We start from the raw sequence: 19,022 nt of genomic DNA on the forward strand, positions 1-19,022 counted from the left end.
CCCGCCTCTGCACCGCTCGCTGAGCCAGCATCGGCTGTGGTGGCATCTACGTCCGGTGGGGATGCTACTGCACCCACCGTTTCCTCCTCTCCACCGGCTTAAAGCACACGCGAGGGCCCGGAGGAGATGGAGGCGGAGGAAACTGCAGCAATTCCCACATCCGCCGCATCGCCTTGCCACCCGGGGCACTCCTGACGCCCTCGGCAGTCGCGGCTCAAACGAAGGGCACCAGAAAGGGTGCCAAGTCTGGGGGGTCCGGTACGCCGGGTACCCCTTCCAAATCTGATGATGAGATGGATGTGGGACCTTTCCTGTCTGCTTTGCAGAGGAAGGAGCGGGTCCCTCCTTCTAAACCTCCAGAGAAGGCAAAAAAGCCCCTCCTAAGAGTTCAAGCCCCGAAAGACCTTACGTAAATAGTCACACTCCAGTAGCTCTACCACATCATAATGGGAAGAGAAAATATTGTTCAATGGAACTGCAGAGGCCTTCTGAATAATCTTGATGACGTGTATGAGATTCTGCGTGCCAATCAGCCAAGTGTAAGGTGTGTCCAGGAAACACATCTGAATTCCAAACACACAAATTTCTTGAATAGTTACCTGGTATACAGAAAGGACAGGGATAGCTGCACACACTCTTCTGGCGGTGTGGCCATAATCGCCCGCAAATCCTTAGCATGCCACCCTGTCACCTTGAAGATAAGGTGACAGATAAGGTTCAGGCAGATAAGGAAGGTGGCTTCGCAGTTTTCTCTGCTGCTGACTATCGGAAAAAAGCAAATCGTGCCATCAGCACCCTTTTCATTAGGCGTAACGATGTAAAGCTCTCAAAAGTGAAAAAAGACGCTCTCGGCCTGTGTGAAAGTATGAAGCTAGAGTCCCTGGCACGCTCCATAGCCAGCAAAGAAAGCTTAAGCTTGAAGGTATTTTTCTCGGCAAAAACCCACAAACCAGAATTTCCGTTTCGTGCCATTGTCTCGGAGAACGGTGCATGGCAAAAGCCCCTTGCGTTATTCTTGCAGCAAAAGCTCAAGCTTTTAGTTACTGACGATCCCTTTACGATCAAAAACTCTGACGAAGTATTAGACTTTTTAAAAGCCCACGACGAAGGGCTTTTAGCGTTTTCAATCGATATTAAGGACCTTTTTTATTCACTCCCCCTGAAAGAGCTTTAACTGCGTTCAAAGCGCAATTGACAACCACGGTGTTGTGGGCTTCCAGAACTCAGCTGGTATGACGGACGCGGCCTTTTTAGAGCTTCTAAACTTTTACCTTACTTCAACGTTCATCTCATGGGAAGGGGGCACGTTCATTAAAAAAAACGGGATCTGCATCGGGTCATGCATCGCACCTATTTTGAGTGATTTGTTTTTAGCCTATCACGATCGTGTTTTAAGTGAGCATTTGTCTGGGTCGAATGTGAAACGAGTTTTTAGGTTCAGCGCTTGTCCTGTCTTCTCTTCCTTGTGTCGTCGTGTTTATGCGCTGTCAACCCTTTATGATCTACCAGAAAGGCACGTTCATTTCCTCGCTACCAGTGCTAAGGTCTTTCACTTGCACGCGCTGCTATGATAATTTTAAAATTAAGTGTAACAATATATGCCCGCGTCGGTATAAAACGCGTTAAGAAAGTCCCGATAACAGGCACACCATGCGACAGCAGCTACCTCGCATGGAGTGGATTGCCTGCAAAAGCAAACTGCTAAAACTGCGGCGAGAACAAATATGTGTTTAACTCTTCATGTAGTGATACTAACGCTGTCCTAATACTCTGAATAACCCTCTCCAACTTTGTGCGTGCACCATGAAATATTTAGGCGTTTATATGAGTTGAGTTTGTTTTCCCTCATCCAATGTTACCTATCCGCTTCATTGTGGGCGCTTCTTTCAACAACCAATTCAAACGCAAATATTACATTCAAAATGAATCTATTCAAATTTGCTGGCTCACAGACACAAAGGTGCTATGACGTAGTGTAAATACTGGGAAATGATTATTTAAATGTCAAAGAATTCATAATTGATTTACACCACTCAGCTCAGAGCCCCGTGAAGAAACTGAAGCAGGCTGTTGGGATTTGAGCGAGGGGCCAACGTGTGGTGGGATTTGTCTTGAGCAGTGGGCTTAGGTTAGTGAATGGGCATTGTGCGCAGCTGGGTGGCCAGCCTTCCCTCGAGCTACCTGGAGAATGAGCTGGTGGGGCCCTTTTTCGAGCCAGCGCCATGTGCCAAGGCGGGCTTTGTTGGGCCCTCACCCCCGGGGGGCCCCCCTGAGGGCCTGCTGGCCTTCTACGGGGCCGGTGCAGAGGCTCCTGCGGTCAGCCCCATGATTCCCCCCATGGTGGCCACCAGGTGGGACATGCTTGTCTCCTCTCTCTCTCGTGTACGATGGCATTCTCTGTGGGAATTTACCTTGAGCGGTAACTACTGCACACGGCAGTTTGTAGGATACTGGTATACCTAAAACTTGTGCGCTCAAGCGCTGGTGGCAACCTATGTGCCCTTCTGGTACACCTTGTGTGTGTGGAAAACAAAGCCCCCTCTCTCTGTGTGGCCAGTGTGCGCTGTGCAGGTCCAGGGGGCGAGCACGCGGGGCCATCGCCGTGTGCATCGCCCCTGTCTTCAGCCCCAGCGTCGCCTTACGAGTCTCCCCCGACCTCTGGCAGCAACTCACGAGCCACATCTCCCTGGACAGGCACTGCCCCGAGCAGGATGCAGTGGGAAGGCGCGCCGTCTTCGGTGGAGGAGCTGCTGCACAGGGCACACTTGAAGAAATATGTGCACGTTTTCAAGGCCTGCTCTCTGGACGAGGTAAGTCAGGGGCAACATTACTTCCATGCTGTCGCATCTGTCGGTGCTTCCAATGTCCCTTTAAAGGGGCACTGGGAGCACCAAAGCCACCATGCAGCGTGCAACTGAGTGCTTTTGAAGGGGACACAAACTCGGAATGCAAACCCACAATCTTTTTGTGGTGAAAGAAACAGTGCCGTAAGAATAAGTTCAGGAATCAATGGATTGAGACGTACGAATGTTGTTATCGCCTCACCGTTTTCTTTTTTCTCTACTTAGGTCCTAGCTATGACGGAGGATACCATGAAACATAAAGGACTTCCAGCCAGTTGTTCAAGACGACTGCTCAAAGAAGTTGCTTCGCTCAAGTAAGCAAAATTTTGCTATCAAAAGCAAGCAAGACGTGAACTAAAATATTCAATAACCTATGCCGCAAGAAAGCCGAAGTGTTTGAAGTGGTCCTGTGATAAATTCGTCAAATTTTTATGAACTGGTGCCACAGTCTTTGTGGTGAAGGGGCACCTGTCAGCACATGTTACGAAAATGGAGAGAGCTGAGTTTCGTGCAGGGGTAATTTAAAAAAGTGAAATGGATTGCTGCATAGGTTCAAGTCGACTGAGATGAAGTTCACGGGGACTGTGCACTAGTTTATTTTTAGATTAATGAATCAAAACATGGCCGTACATCAACTCAAGATGAACATTGGCTGAATGCCCATTTGAGGTCACCACTCTGGACATAGTGAGGACAATTCATGAAATTGCTATGCATAACTGGTAGGTACTTCAACTGAAGAAGTGATCTAAATCCTGCCTGAAGAATTGCTGACCGACCAATAACGTGCATGTTCTGGGTTACTGTAAAAACCTGTATGCACGGGAGGAAACTCTGGTATGGTAAAAAAAGGGGGAACCAAGAATGAATCTCCCTGGTTCTCTGTACACTCGTCAAGGGCCGCATTCTTATTCACATGGAGGGCTTTACATTTAAACCTTGGTATAACGAGACGGGCTATAACGAAATAATGGATATAACGAGCAAATTGTAAGTCCCCTTGGAAGTTCCAATAGAAACCAATGTATTTGAAACCTTGTTTTAACGGGGTAAAATTTGCCTGTTGTGGGATTAACGAACAAATTTTGTTAGGAAATAAAGTTTCGGGCCAATTTCACGACAGTGCCAATGCAATGCAAAGCGACAACTGTACTTAGCAGTCAAAAACTCCCGCCATGCATCCTCTAGCAACACTCGCTAAGCTGGACGGCGCACCATGCACCCGCAAAGCCCTTCCCGCCTTCCTCTCGCTGCACACGATACGCAGCCATTGCACGTGGCATGCATGGCCACCGGTTGTGGCTCACCTCACTTCACTTGTCCCTCATGTGCGCCGCGTAAAAGCCGCCTTGTTGAAGTTGAGTGCATGTTTTCTTTTTAAGCGCTTCAGTCTTATCTTTTATTGTGCTGCGCGCGTGATTCGCTAGACCAGAAGTTGGCTGTGACAAGTTGTCACATCGGGCACAAAGGTGAGCGAGCCATTGTTTGCGTCAGGAAGATGCGTTGATGTCCAATTATGGACTTTTTTGCAGCTAGTCTGTTTGAAATTCGAGTTAGGTATTTAGAACTGAAATAAAGTAGGTGCGTGACTTTTCCTTTTTATCTCCGGAATGTGGTTATTTTGTTGTGTACAGCCATGTGGCGTGATGCAATTTCACCCACTATTTGTTTTGGGTAAGTACAGTGCATATTATTTGCAGTAAATGCCCAGTATGGCTATAATGAAATGTTGTTTATAACGAGCAAATTGGGGCTCCCCTTTAGTTTCATTATGACGAGGTTGAACTGTAATTCAGAAACAGCTCTGCATCGTGGAAAGGCAGTCGTCCTTCGCTGCAGGAGGAAGACGGCTATTGCACAGGCACAGAGTTATTCTAGCTGCTCTCTTCGGTCTTTTTAGTGACAGGGCAGCCTTTCCTTTTGCACAGGAATGGCTGTCCACTGTGCATTACTTCTTTGGTCATTTTTGTGCTCAGTATTACAAATGTGGGCAGTCACCTGATGGTGGCAGTGAGGAGAACAATTGGTCACAAACATTGCCTGCTGCCAAGGGTTGTAAACAGCCACAATAAAATGAGTTCAAAATAGCTTGGATCCGCACGAAACGTGAGTCACTTATTTGACCTGCAGATGTTTGAACAAGGTCTCCTTATTATATGCAGGTGTTTACTGTAGTTTGGGGATCTCTAAGCCGGACGGGGGTCATCTGCAGGTGTATTCGAGGGACCATTTTTCGCTGTTACAAATCTGAAATTCAGGAGCAAACATATTGGTATGCGGTGCCCTTTTTTCCTCCAGAAAACTGCACCTTTCAAATAACACACGTCAGCTCCTTTAGCTCAGGTCTATTTTTTATGCCATAAAGTTCAAAAGTGAACATTTCACTTAGGATATCATGTCATCACCTTTTTTTTTTTTTTTTTTTCATTTTTTATTGGCATTATGTCCAGTCAGATTGTTGCCATGCAGATATTTGAATGTTAAATAAAAATGCACATACATTGTGGTTTTCCATGCTAGCTACTAATGAGAGCTGCAATTGACAAGGAGTCGTTACCCCAGCAGTCTGCTCCAGAGCTCCTTTTCCGAAATGCTCCAGCCCCTGCCTCCTCGCCTTTGCGTTTGACAGGAGCCAGAGCAACGGCCTGCTGGGGAGCCGAGCCATGGCACCGGGCCCAGCGGCAGCTGCCTTCAGCCATGCCAGTGGGGACAGCTCCACCACGTCTTGCTCCTCCGAGTGCTCCAGCCCGTCTCCTCCCCCTGCACTCAAGGCAGTCCGCACCCACAGCCCCGCCAGCTCGGGTTCGGAGGACAGCGCTCAGCCTCCGCACGGTATGCCGATGTCAGCGTGTGCAGTAGCCCCAGAGCTGGAAGAGCTGCCACATCTGTGACCTCAAAACAGTGTTCTATGGTCTGGCATGCTGAAGGCCTTGCAGGCTGCTCTCCAAGACACTGGCTGCACATGGCGAGGTGTCCGTGCAAACTCTAAAAACTGCACGGAAGGAGCACGGAAGGAGAAAGGCTGTTTCTTGCCTATCGTGTCATGCCATTTTCTTGAAAAATTTTGCCTGTGCTCCCCCGCCCTTTGTAAGAGCTTGTTTGTAGGCAAGGAGATGGCCGGCACCTATTCACACTTCAGTGTACATACTAGTTCAACTTTATCTTTTCTGTTGTGTGGGGTACACTTGTCTGTAAAGTAGCTTTGCATACTTTCGGCCTTCTGTGGCCTTCACCTGAAGTAGTTTAGAGAGGGCTGCTCCACCACTGCAAAAGATCAGCTGACTACTACAGCCTTTAAGGCATCTTTCAGGAGTTTGCAATGGCACTTTTTAGAAACAACGTATTGAAGTAGAACTCGCTGTTTTAGATAACTGTATTACGCACTGTACAGTATATTTGAAAGCGTATACCCAGGAACACGTGTAAAATAGCACCACAGAGAAACATGAAGCGTCGATTTGGGGTTGTGCCTTCAAGGGACACCAGAGTAAATTTGTGGAACTCTTAGTTGTGTAGTTCAGTTAGAGTAATCTTTTATTTCACCATGTATCAGAAGTCCAGTGCTTTGATTTACATTTAAAGTTTGGAAGATAAAAAAATGCTGTGTACCTTGATTACAACAATGGATTTGAGTTTTCTTGTACAGTCTAGTTCATTTGTAACAATTCAAGTGCCAAGGAAATTCCATCGTAATAACCGATGATTGTTGTAAGCGGTTTGCAAAAAAAAAAATAAGACAAAACAAAGATCAGAAAATTTTGTTCACATGGAAGTCAAGGTCGTACTACTTATTTATAGGGTTTTTCGTTTTCGGGTAAAACCCAATTTCACCCGATTCTTGATTCTTACACCCCGAACATGTTTTAGGAGAATCGGGTTGAACCCATTTCTCCTCGAATGAACCCTTTTCCCAATAGCGACCTGCACAATCGTGCACTGGCGGTCCACCATTCTCTCCGGGGGCCCCAGGCAATATAAACAAATGGGCGCATTCTCACCCTGCGTTCTAGCGCTGCATTTCTTTATCCGCGCTTTCTCGACATGCCGCCGTGAGTTTGTACGTGCACGCACACACGCGCGCGCACGCACGCATGCACACGCGCGCGCACGCACGTGCGCACACGCACACGCACACGCACACACACACACACACACACACACACACACACACACACACACACACACACACACACACACACACACACACACACACACACACACCAGGAAAGAGGCAAAACGCGTTTGAGGCTGACTGCACTGGGAGCACATGGCTGCCAATCAGAGGGTAGCAAATTTAGCGACAAGATGTTCCACGCACAGGTTTTTTTGAAATTTCTGAAATGGTTCTGAAATGGTTCAAAATTCTGAAATGGTGGCATTGTTAGCTCATGGTAAAAAATGGGTATACGTTAGAAAAAACTAAAAACGGCAAGGTATGCATTGCGAGCCAGCAAAGTTCAGTGACATACCCGCACAGGTGGCGTGCCACCCAAGGCTGAAAGGGAGCCGTGCCTTTTGTCACCGTGGACGCAGCCCTGCTTGTTTCCGCAGGCACCTTGCATCCAGGTGGCTTAATCGTCATTCAACCGCTGTGGCAGCTGACAAGGTCCCTGATTGGCATCGAGGGGGGGGGGGGGGGGGGCGCAGGCAGTGTGACAACCTCCCCACTCGAACCTTGTAGCCATCGTCACTTCTCGTTCCATATGCAACTGGTGAGTGCAAAGCCACCGTCACAAAAATAGGCTCCATACAGTACGCGGCACGGAAAAACTGAGCGTTGGAGATGGGATGAAATTGAAAGACACTGGATGACTGGTGCATGAAGATCTTCAGATAACAACGAAAGCACTGAAGGCAGCCGCATGTTAGTGTGCAAATATTGCAACACCGAGATGGTCACAGACCCAGCAAAGAAGCCCTACGACTGAATTCGCAAGCATCAAGCGTCATCTCATCGTAAGAAGTTCAAGGTGTCGACCCAAGAAGCGGAAAAGATGGGAGCATCTCAGCAGATGCATAATCCATGACCTCGTTCGTGCTTTAGCGTACAGTGGAATAAGCACGCACCAGGTGAACGCACCACTTTGGGAACTTGCAAATACTGCAAGGCCGCGAAGACCATGCCAACAGGACAGAGGCTTCGGCTGAAGTATCTGAAAGAAGCTTTTGACAAGGACGTGGTGAAAATCTGCAATGATATGCGTGATGTGAAAGTGAGTGTCATCATAGACGAATCCCCAGACATCACTGGAGTGCCTACCATAGCCAAGCACTCCAGACATCACTGGAGTGCTACTATAGCCAAAAAACCATGAAGAAGCAGGTTGTTTTGGTCAACATCGACAGAGTAAATGATTTGAACAGCTACACAGTTGCCGTGGCAGTCAGCAAAGCTCTGCTGAATGTAGGCAAGACGTGGAAAGACCTGAGTGGGCTGCTCAGCCGCATCATCAAGAGTCGTCACTGTCACTGCTGTCTGCACCACGCATTCGCGCAACGATCGCCTCTTCAGTGAGACACTCAGACGTTTTCGAAACATCAGCCCAGATGTCCCTTCCGCAGAAAAACGGAGGCCGTTGAAAAGGTACCCAGTCAAACTCAAAAAGGTGCACATGTGACACAACAGGCGAACGTGCGAGCGAGCGGCGCTAGTGAGCACGGAGACTAGTCCAAAGCAGCGGTGCCGGGAGGGGGTTTGGAAGGAAAACAACTCTCCTCCTCTCGCTTCCTTGTAAGCAGCGCAGTCGACTAATTTCTGAGGGATGGAAGAAATGCGTGGTGGCCCACGTAGTGTGCTGTCAATGCGGAGAGCTGGCAGCAGCTCGCATTTTCGGTGCACGGTGTCATAATCATCATCATCATTTATTTACCCTTAAGGGCCCTGACGGGGTATTACATAAGGGGGGGGGGGGTCGAACAAGCATACACAAAGGCAATTGCAGGCCAAGAACATAAAGTAGGATACAATTCATGAATTTGAATTACAGGACAATAATAACAACAGAACTCGTTATACAACTAATAGCACGATTCAAAGTGGCATAAAAATGTGAAAAAAGCAACTGGTTACACAGAGAAATTACGACGGTGCGGTTGACAAATGAGTTTCGAGTAAGGTTTTAAACTTTAGAGTATTAGAGTATTTAGAGTATTAACGGTGTAACCGGATTTCATCCTTTTGTCCGATAACACAGCATTGGAGCATTGTAATAAGTGGTTTATTTTACCATAGAACGCATGCAAAAGTGGACGGTGCAATAGTGGTTCATCGTTATATCCAATACATTGTTAAAAATGGCATCGTAATAAGTCGGTTTGACTGTAATGCTAAACAGGAACAGCAGGAAGATAGAAGTGGATGGCTCAAGCTGTTGTGATGGCCAGCTATTTTTCCTGCTCTCTGTGTGTTGTGGGATAATGTGGGGTTCTTAGGGGCGACCTAGCCAGTACTCCGGCGTAAGCCACCACGCTAGCTCCCGGCGCGTCAACCACGCGGGCTCCCGAGCCTACGGCAGCCCAGCAAAGTTCGCCTATACGAGAACACAGAAGACAGTAGTGCTGAAGCACAGCCGTTTATTTGGGGACTCCCAAAGCATGCGAGCACAAGCCTCAATGGTGTTCGTCATCACGACCCGGATGGCATGATTCGTGGATAGGAGGCAGGCACTCACGGCGCGCGGCAAAGAACAGTTCCTGCCTGAGATACGTGTATCCGCCACCGCCATGCTGTTCCGCCAATGCTGCCCCGACCGGGCCTCCGGCGAGACTCTCTCCATCTTCCGCGCGCACACGTTCGCTCCGCCCGCACGCCTATGCCTTGCACGGACCGGTGGTGCCATCTCTCGGGGGCGCCGACGAACCAGTGGAGTGCCGATACGGTTTCAGCGCAGAGAGTCTCTCCCGAAGCGCACGCCGGCTCGGGATCGTGAGCCGCAGTTCTCCACGATTCCCACGGTGTATTGTGTTCTAATCAGCCCAGTTTTATGGTTTATGTTGCAAAAGTTTTCAGTGTGGTGTCATACCACCCAAACCTTTTTTTTTTTTTTTAGGTTTTAATTTTAACCTGTGACATGGTTGTTATACACATTAAATTTATATCAGATAAATGTGTTAGCAATTTGTTAAATCGTGTCCTATTGGCTTGCAAACAGGGTATCAAACTTAAAAAATACCAGTTTGGTTCAAGTTCTGCAGACTTCATTTTGTTCTAGTCACTTCCTGTTCTTCTAAATTAGCGAAACAGATCTCAAACTGATTCTCAAGCATTGAACAGGTCCCAAGTCAAGCATGTAAGGACTGTATTATGATTGCCCTGCATGCAAAAGCCCCGCGACATTAGCCCCATGTCTGAAATGCCCTATTAATCATAGCCTCGCACCTTAATCCCCGCGTGCCAAAAAGCCCCCGATGTGTTACCTGAACCATTGTCCCGTGGCGATGCGAGGAAACGTAATTTTTTGGTGCCTAAATGCTTTAGAAATACCAAGGTAATGTTCGATGACCATCTCAAGAAAGACGTAGAGGGAGCAAACTGAGCTTTGAAGGGAAGAAGGAAGGGAGCTGCCTTCCAAATCGCTTAAATCACGTGGTTATCAAAACGTTACATCTCTCCCCTCCCCCCCTACCCGCTCCCTCTCACTGGGATAGCATGCCTTCCACCCTTAGCCGTGCAAATTTGGGTGCGTGGTCTTAAGTAAAATGGATTTGAAGTCCTGCGGAAGTGATAACCATGCAGTGAATTTGGTTATGCCTGCGTCCGTGGCGAGGCCCAGTAACTCCGAGCTCTCTGTGGGTGCCACCTTGGCCGGGCCACAGCCTTGTCGAGCGAGGGCGGCATTCAGCACCGAATGAACTACAATGCCATGATAGGTTATCCAGACCCAAAAAAGGCAGGATGTGCTCTTCATACATGGCTAAAAGTATGTATGCCAACTTGTATGATAACCTTATCAATTAAATTGATAATTGTGAGACACGAAGTGATAGAGGATGAAAACATTCACCACTAGACAAGCCAGCAACTTCAATCAAAGTTCTCATTTCCTCGGTTTTCTTCTCGTCTTAACATCTCCTTTCATATAGCATAGAAACATTACAAAGAAAAACGAAATACTAAACGTAAAATACCTTGGGTATGAAAGTATGAGTTTTTCAGCACGGGGCAATTGGCACGGGGCAAATGTATCAGGGGCCTATGAGTACAGGGCTTTCAAAAAAGGGTCAGAAAGAGCGGGGCTTCCAGCGCAGGGCAACTATGGCAGGGCTTTTGAAATTGTGGGCTTTCGTGCACCACCTGTAAGGACATGCAGCAGGGAAATAGCACCGACCACAGATTTCGGTGCATTTGGCATCAAGCTGCCATTCACGCCCACCACAAGGGAACACCGCGTGCACCCCTCTAATGATCAGTGACAAAGTGTCCGCATAAAAACTGCACGGACACAACAGGGCACTCACTAAGTAAACAACAGCTTCTCTGGTGAGGCCATATTTGGGCAGCGGCGATTAACTCTTTCCTTACGGCGCTATAGGCCATCGGACACGGAATTCCGATGATTTCAAACGTCCCGCAAAAGCTAAAAACGGCGCCTGGCGGACAACGCCATCTGGCGTATTTATTGACAACTCATTTTTTTATTTTATTATGTTTTGTTGATATTTTGCGTGCAGAGACCGCGCCAAGAGTGAAATTTGAACCCACAATAGTGGCGAGTTGTGTGAAAACAGTGTTCGTTGTATTTGGGCTGTATTTATAAACAAAACGGGCTTCCTATCTGACGACTGTGGCTTTACACATTGATGTGTAGGGTCTGGACAACGTACGGTGGGAATATTTTGCCAAATGTGCCGCGTCATATCGCGTTATCACCTTCATGATAGCCTGGCACTCGTGTCAGATTAACGCTACGGAGCGATGTGTGACACTTCTCAAGAGCGCAGGATTTTTTTTCTGGTTTTTTACCACTAAAGTAAAAAGGATTTTGTGTCAGAACACAAAAAAGTGTGCTTGGATGCATGACCGACTTGCACTCGAGTGGCTTTCAGGAGGGGCACAGCCATCAGTTCCGCTAGGTTGACGGGCCCACAAAAATACAAAACTTGGTGTACAGCATTGATATATATATTGAATCATAGCCAAGAAATGTAGGAACAATTTGTATATCTTAGAATTCCTAAAATAATTTTCAGGCTTATTACAATCGCCTATATACGTTGCGTGTATACTTTTTGTGCATTTTTTTCTGATTATTTGACTAATAAATTGTAAGTAATTGTACCTTTCACAAAACTGCTGTTATGTGTTTGTAAGAGCAATCTATAAGCTACAATTCCATGCATAGCAATGCTAAATGTGTCCGCTAGCTCAAGAGAAAGAAATAGTTTTGTGGAAGCACTCAAAATCGGCCATTTTTCCGCCGTAACGAAAGAGTTAGGGAACGACTTTGTGGGCCTCACCTCTGTAATGCAGTGCAGCCTGCCAAGGTGCCCACCATGGGTTCGAGCGAGCCAAGCCGTAGACGGCCGCGGCGGCCCTCGCCACGCGTGCGCAGTCACTCCGCGGAGACGAAGTAGCTCCTCGGAACATGGTTTTATTCCGGGTAATCCACGGTACAGCAACCAGCCCTGGTATTACACTCCTAGCCCTGGGGCAGAGAGGGGGGTACCCGCCGACCGTACGCTTCAAGCCACAGAGCCCGACGCGCAGGGGGGGTTATTGGCAGCTGTTGTTCCAGTGGCGTAAGCCACCGAAGCGCTGTGGGTGATGGGCCCGGCTATGACCGGAACCGACCACCAGACTGACTGAGAAATCCAACTCCCGGTACGTTCGCCGACCTCACGGAAGTGAGAAAACGGCGGTCGCTCAGGCCGAAGCGAGCGAGGAGCGTGCAAGCACGAAGTACCTGTCGGAGTCGGCACCCAGCCAATCTCTCCCGGGTCCGACCGAAGTGCGCGCCCGCCGCCGCGAGCCCCTCGGCGGGGCCACTACGTCACGCCCCACGTGGCCCACGGACCGGCGCGCATTGGTCAGCCTGTACCCCCTTGCAGGGAGAGGGCGCGAGGGGCTATCCTCGCCCCTCGGGGGGAGGGGATCGCGGGCTACGTGCTCGCATGATTGGGAGTAGTCCCAATTAAGATCCCCACAACTTGCATTGCATTGCATGTAGACTGTGGGCACTTGGGCAGCGGGTGACAATAACACAAAGATTGACAGTGCACGTGTGGGTAGGGATGGCTTCGGCTGCCCCTGTGGCAGAAGTGGCTCTACTGGCCAGGGGGACATCCGATTAAAGCAGTGCCAGCTCACCCCCTCTCCCCTCTGACACCGTCTTCACTGCTGTGCCTCCACCGCTTGTGTGCAGCGAGCACGGTTGGGGCTTCTTGAACGCCCCTTGTACACTCTGCAGTGTTGAGGGCTCCTAAAGCCGGAGCAAAGTGTGAGCATCGTTCCGAGCATCAAATTTGCAAGGAAGAGTGATGAGATGCCCACGCATCACTAAAATTCCACCAGTGGACCTTCCATCAGCATGTTAGAACCATTCGCATGGCTTCTTTCTTTCTTTCTTTCTTTCTCCCCCCAGAAACACACTCCTCAAGCAGCACTGCACATTGTTCACAGCACATGGCTGAACTGTTTATATATCTATATATATATATATATATATATATATATATATATATATATATATATATATATTATTGCCCAGTTCCAGTTCGACACCCTGCTTGCAAGTATGTTGCCACTGCCGATATTGCCTAATTGGACAAGCAGGCTTGTGAAAGGAAATGGCATTTTGTAATGAGGTTTTGCTTTGAAAAAGATCAGTAGACAAAGTGTAAAGCATGGAGATTCGTATTTTAACTTTAATTGGATGTCAATTTTATAACTGAGGGGCTATTTAATTGAGACTCTCAAGGGGGGGGGGGCGCTTACAGCTTTAAGGCTAACCATCCTTTGGATGTAAATATTGTGAGTAACAATCTGTGCTGCACTAGTGGCCCCCCTTTTTAAGAATACATGGAAAAGTACTATTGAGTCCAATTCACCTTGCACTTTGTCTGCTTTTCACGACCATTATCATCATCACATCTTACCTCATTCGTTTCTTATAACCGTCCAAATCATCATTCCTGGTGCTAGAATTCTGGGTTGCCGCTTTAAATAAACATGCTGTGCCGACTGCCTCTGGGGCGTCCCTCCTGTGTGACCACTGTCCTTGATGCCTCCCTCAATACTTTTGTCCTCCCCTCCTTTGTTTTCTTTGTCTTTTTTTAAGCCCCATCCTTACTGACTAAGCAGTGTTGGCCCCTGTGAACTTTTGTTCCTGTAGTCAAAGAAACTGTATTGCGGGCCACATTGTTAACATTTGCCGCCAGTTCTACTGCTGGGGCCTAAGAGGGACTTATTTGTGCAGTGCTTGAGGAGATATGTCTAAACTGTTCAGTAGCTCCAACTTGCCATTTATGGTGCCCAGTTAGAAGCAACAAATGATGCGTAGCGCCTCTTCACTTTGCTTAACACTGTGCCTGTCGTCCCTGCTCCAGGGCACGTGTAACGTACGTGGTGCACCCGAGGGTCCAAAGTGCGGGCTCAAGGTTTGAATTTGCTTCGTGCCTTGGGCGAGGACGATAGCGGTGCATGGCTGCTGCGATTGCATTGCTTCCGTCTCACTGGCCTTGTAGGTGGCTCCTACTGTGTGGTCACTCCCAAATGGCCCGCTACACCGTGCGAAGCTGCTGACAGCACCCCCAGCGTGGTGGTCCCCACCGAGACTGCCCGCCTGGGCGCCCAGCTGCCGTCGGCGCTGCCGTTTCGGTATGTGCATCCCGGTTCCCTGCTGATGGATCCCCAGCACAGGTTTTTGGTCGTGGCCGACCGGCCCGCGTACGCTGCTCCCCCTCGTGCGGTGCCTCCCCGTGGCCTGGCGCCCGTCGTGAAGACGGCCGCTCCGGATGGCACGCCACACAGCAACCCTGCCGTGACCACCACGGCCGCCTACACGCCCATGTACACGATCATGCCGGCCTTCCCGCAGCAATCGTTTCCCCCCTTCCTGCCCACGGGCCCCCAGAGCAACGGCTACCTGTCCTTCCTGGGGGGAGCGGGCTACGTGGCCCCGCCCACAACGGCGGCGCCGTACGTGCCCCTGTTCGGAGCGCCCTCCATGGTGATGCCTCCCTCGGCCGCCAGCACCAAGGTCGTCAGCTGCTACAATTGCGGCCTGGTCGGCCACCGAGGCCACGAGTGCAAGGAGGCCACCCTGGAGGAGGCCACCAAGTCCGGTGGGTGCCGCTGTTCCTGCCACTCGTGGCACCACTCCTGATGGGGCCGCTTTTCTCTGCAGCCCAGTTCCGGCTCCACTTTGCACCCACGGCTCCCGAGGCACAGCCGTGAGGGTCCAGGTGGCCCCGTGTGTACATACTACTCTCTGCTAGCCAGGAGGACTGCCGCCGCCCTCGTCAGCCTGGGCAGGGCCGGTGTGGCTCCAGTGCGCCTTGTGAGCCTGCTCGTCTGCTTTGCTGCCCCGTGACCCGATGGGTGCCTCGCCAGGTTGCACCGAGCCTCTGTGGAGGCCTTCCTACACGGTGCCTGAGGGGCAGTAGTCCCGGTCTGCAGACGCCACAGGCGGAATCGGGATGTTCACCACCACCGTTATGGCCGTGCTTCCCTCGTTTTTGTTCACGCCAGCAGCTCCCTCCTCCTCCTGTTTTCTTTTAGTTCAGTTATATTTATAAGTTCTCACCAGCACATTTGTATGCCATGTAGCATTTAATGTTTGTACTCTTTTTAAATGTCCAAGTTTATTTGGGCTAGCCCGTTATACTTTTATTGTCACAATTCTTGCCATTCCATTTCACACAGCAAATTGTGGCTTATTTTAGTTGCACAGTTTTTCCCTTTTGGTTTCCTTTACTTGTTTTCTATGCAAGCAGACGATTGGGAGCATTGGGTGGTTCAACTTGTCCAGTGTGCGATGTGCGATTACTTAACATTACCACTGAGCCAAAGGCGTGTTGAACTCCAAGTCGGACTGTGTCTCACGTGTAAAGCATTATATTGACATTGCAGTTCGGTTCCGGTCTCCTTCCCTCAAGGCTCTTGCCCCCTCTTGCTTGCTCACACATCATGCCGGATTTTCGTTGAGCTTGTTGGTGTCTGTCTAGTGGAGTGTTTACACCATCTAAGGCATTCCCATTTGTTTTAATGCTAAAATGGCACAGTTCCGATCAAATGTTTTGCTAAGGGCTGCCTTTTTTTTTCTCTTGGCATTTACTTGTACAAGCAAGCAAGCACTGCTTTAGTAACACTGTTAGTGGTGCATTGCTAACCAGCTGGCTGTTTATTCGGATTCTTTTACGTTTTCTTTTTTCATCTTTATTTTATGAAAGACGCGGTTTTGATTGTGTGAGGTGTGAAAAGAACAGCAGCAGTTGATTGCCTCTGGCACTGGAGTTATAGCAAGTTGTGCAGAGTGCTGTGTATTTTTCTGTGCAAATGCAAAACCATGCTTCTTGTGGAGCCTAGTCCTCTTGCGTTGGGAAGTGCTCGGGTGGCCTTTTTCTTTTTTTCTGCACTTTTGGGCACCTCGAGTGCTTGTAACACCAGTGATGTGTATGTGCTTGTGTAGCTGGAATGGGCTGCCAAGTTTGAGATACCCTGTGAGCAGAATGGTGCTGTTTCAACTTTAGCTTTTGTTTTTTAATACGTTTTAGGCACTGGACTTCTCAGGAATCTGTAGCCTATTATCTGGTGAATGCTGCAAGGTGGTGATGTTGCCTTTATAAATGCGGAATTATTTTTACATGTTCTGGCAATTGATGGCTCTGTGCTGGTGGCAGATGAACAGCAAAGCCCACCGTACCAGGCAGTGCTTTTGTCTTTTTAAATGTTTTTACAGGTCTAGTGGTGACAAGACTTGTAGCGCATGTTGTAAAATTTGTTAAGCAATTGCTGGTCTGTTGCTCGCAAAATGCACAAAAGTCCTGCTTAGCATATCTTTGGCTTCCTCAGTATGGTATGTTATGGAAGTTCAGTTATACTAGACGCACGACTTGAGCATACATATCAACGCTGAGTCTTCATTTCGAATAGCATGTTGCTTTATTTGCTCGTCTAGTAGCGTTATTTGTGATCTTTTAGTGCACAAAAAAAAAATGCGAAGAGCTGTTTCACTGAGGTGGTGAATGGCACTGTGGGGTCATCTGTTCAGCATAGCAGCCACACTGCAGGTGCTTTGCTTGAAAGACTAACATTGCAAACAAGCTGCTCCAAAATGCAGTTTGAAATCTCATTGTGAATACTTTGCCAACAGTGTAGTGACCTCTGCAAGATTGTGTGGGATCACATTTTCAACGTTCATTGTGGAAATGTGCTGTTATTCTCCATTTGGTCGATCTTCTGTTGTCTCAGTGAGAGTGCAGTTATATGAGAATTTGTATTTATGCTACAAAGTGTGCTTTTCCAGCTTGATTTTTCGTGCATCAGCAGTCTGACTGTTGAGTGGCTCTGACGTATTGACGTTCTTGAGATGATGCATGAGGCATGCTGTTGTGTAGGCAGCTCGTGCATTGCTACTGCAGCCCACGTTGTGACATGAGTGGAAGCCCCACAAATCACCTGGCCAGTGTACGTGTGGACACTTTTTTTTTTTCAAGTTCTGGCATTCGGTTATTGGAAGACATAACAGTGGTCATTGTTTTCCAGTGGCAAGCTCTGCATGTAGCCCAGGGTTCATGTTGTTGTCCGCCTTTCTTGAGTCTTTTGCTACAAATGAAAGCCTCAGCAGTGCACCATACGAGTGACTTTGCAGCACAGTACCCAGCGTGTTGTGAACGGGATCAGTTTTGATAAAATTGGCCTCATTTAATTTTGAACAGTCACCCCCATCCCCCCTGCCCTCCTCAACTGCACTTTTTGAAGCAAAAACTACATAATCTAAAGGGGAAAAAAATGTTCAATTTCAACCGTTCCATGTCATGAATAGCTAAGGGCTTGAATCTGCAGTAAGCCTTATTTTTTAGAATATAATGGTGCGACAGTACAGCGACGACAAAAAATGTTTTATGCACCCAAAGTGCTGTACCGTAACCTGTTGCCAAGCTTATATGAGTGGTGCGACTTGTTCGATCAAGTAACGTACTCTAATAGCGGAAATAACAGTGCTCGATGCGGCAACACTTGCAGCCATGGTTCACAGTGCAGAGCATGGTGAAGGTAAATTCAGTGGTGTGTAGTGTTTTTAGAGAAAATTTTTCTTCTTAGCTCAAAATTGTACTCCTACCAATCACTGAATTTTTTTTTATTGGATTTGTATAGGAACTTTTAGATTTGTGCAGCAGTCTATGGGGCACAGTTGACATCAAGCTGAAGCTTGCTCGTAACACATGTTCACAACTTGTTGCTTTTGAAATTCAAATTGACTGATAAATCTGTTGCTCTTGGCACTGCTTTTTTTTTCATGGAGAAAGCACCAGATTATTTCATAAAGAAATGGTGCACATTGTGCTCAAAACAACTACAAATGTTACTTGTTTTGCAGACCTCATTTCTTTGTGTACGAGTGTGTGTGTGTGTGTGTGGGCTTAAAACTTGCTCGAATTGTGTGTTTTGTTGGTCAATTGAAAGCTTGTTCTCTCTCTCTCTCTCTCTCTCTCTCTCTCTCTCTCTCTCTCTCTCTCTCTCTCTCTCTCTCTCTCTCTCTCTCTCTCTCTCTCTCTCTCTCTCTCTCTCTCTCTCTCTCTCTCTCTCATTTTGAGCTAGACGGTGTGGTAGACATTTACGATTGGAAGGCGGTGAAAGGTGGGGAGAGAGAGAGAGAGAGAGAGAAAGAAAACTTTAGTAGCAGCTGAAGCAAGCATGTTCAAGGTCTTCAGTCCTGAAAGATGGAGAGAAAAGGAAAGAGAAGCCCCGTTTTGTTTTTTTTCTTTCCAGGTCTTCAGGGTTGATGCTCCTCTCCACTTATGTTTAAAGTGAATGTACAAAACTTAATTGCTGCTGCAGCTCTGTTATGGTGCCGCCACAGAAAAAGACAGCTTGCTTGGAATAGACCTGCTAGCTTTCTAGAGTTCTCTCGGACCACGTTATCAGACTGAACAAAGCACATTGCAACATGTGATTTGCCGAGTGACATTTTCAAAAGTAGGCTGGATTACACTTCTAGCTTCAGTTGATTAAGATGG

At 48.1% G+C, this 19,022-nt stretch overlaps 1 protein-coding gene across 1 annotated transcript in view; it reads left to right on the forward strand.

The window, feature by feature from the left end:
* Positions 1 to 18,523, forward strand: part of LOC144155273 (uncharacterized) — a 34,887-nt gene extending 16,364 nt beyond the window's left edge. Inside the window, exons 6-11 of the mRNA XM_077686606.1 lie at positions 2,154 to 2,351; positions 2,558 to 2,810; positions 3,069 to 3,157; positions 5,473 to 5,675; positions 14,526 to 15,125; positions 15,188 to 18,523. Of these exons, the coding sequence (XP_077542732.1) occupies positions 2,154 to 2,351; positions 2,558 to 2,810; positions 3,069 to 3,157; positions 5,473 to 5,675; positions 14,526 to 15,125; positions 15,188 to 15,237 (1,393 nt within the window). The 3' untranslated portion in view covers positions 15,238 to 18,523. The remainder of the gene's footprint in view (positions 1 to 2,153; positions 2,352 to 2,557; positions 2,811 to 3,068; positions 3,158 to 5,472; positions 5,676 to 14,525; positions 15,126 to 15,187) is intronic.
* The last annotated feature ends 499 nt before the right edge of the window (positions 18,524 to 19,022 follow it).

Source organism: Haemaphysalis longicornis, unplaced genomic scaffold (assembly GCF_048455015.1).
Source record: "Haemaphysalis longicornis isolate Haplotype H1 unplaced genomic scaffold, Haemaphysalis longicornis Haplotype H1 scaffold_1, whole genome shotgun sequence".
Taxonomy (NCBI): Eukaryota; Metazoa; Arthropoda; class Arachnida; order Ixodida; family Ixodidae; genus Haemaphysalis; species Haemaphysalis longicornis.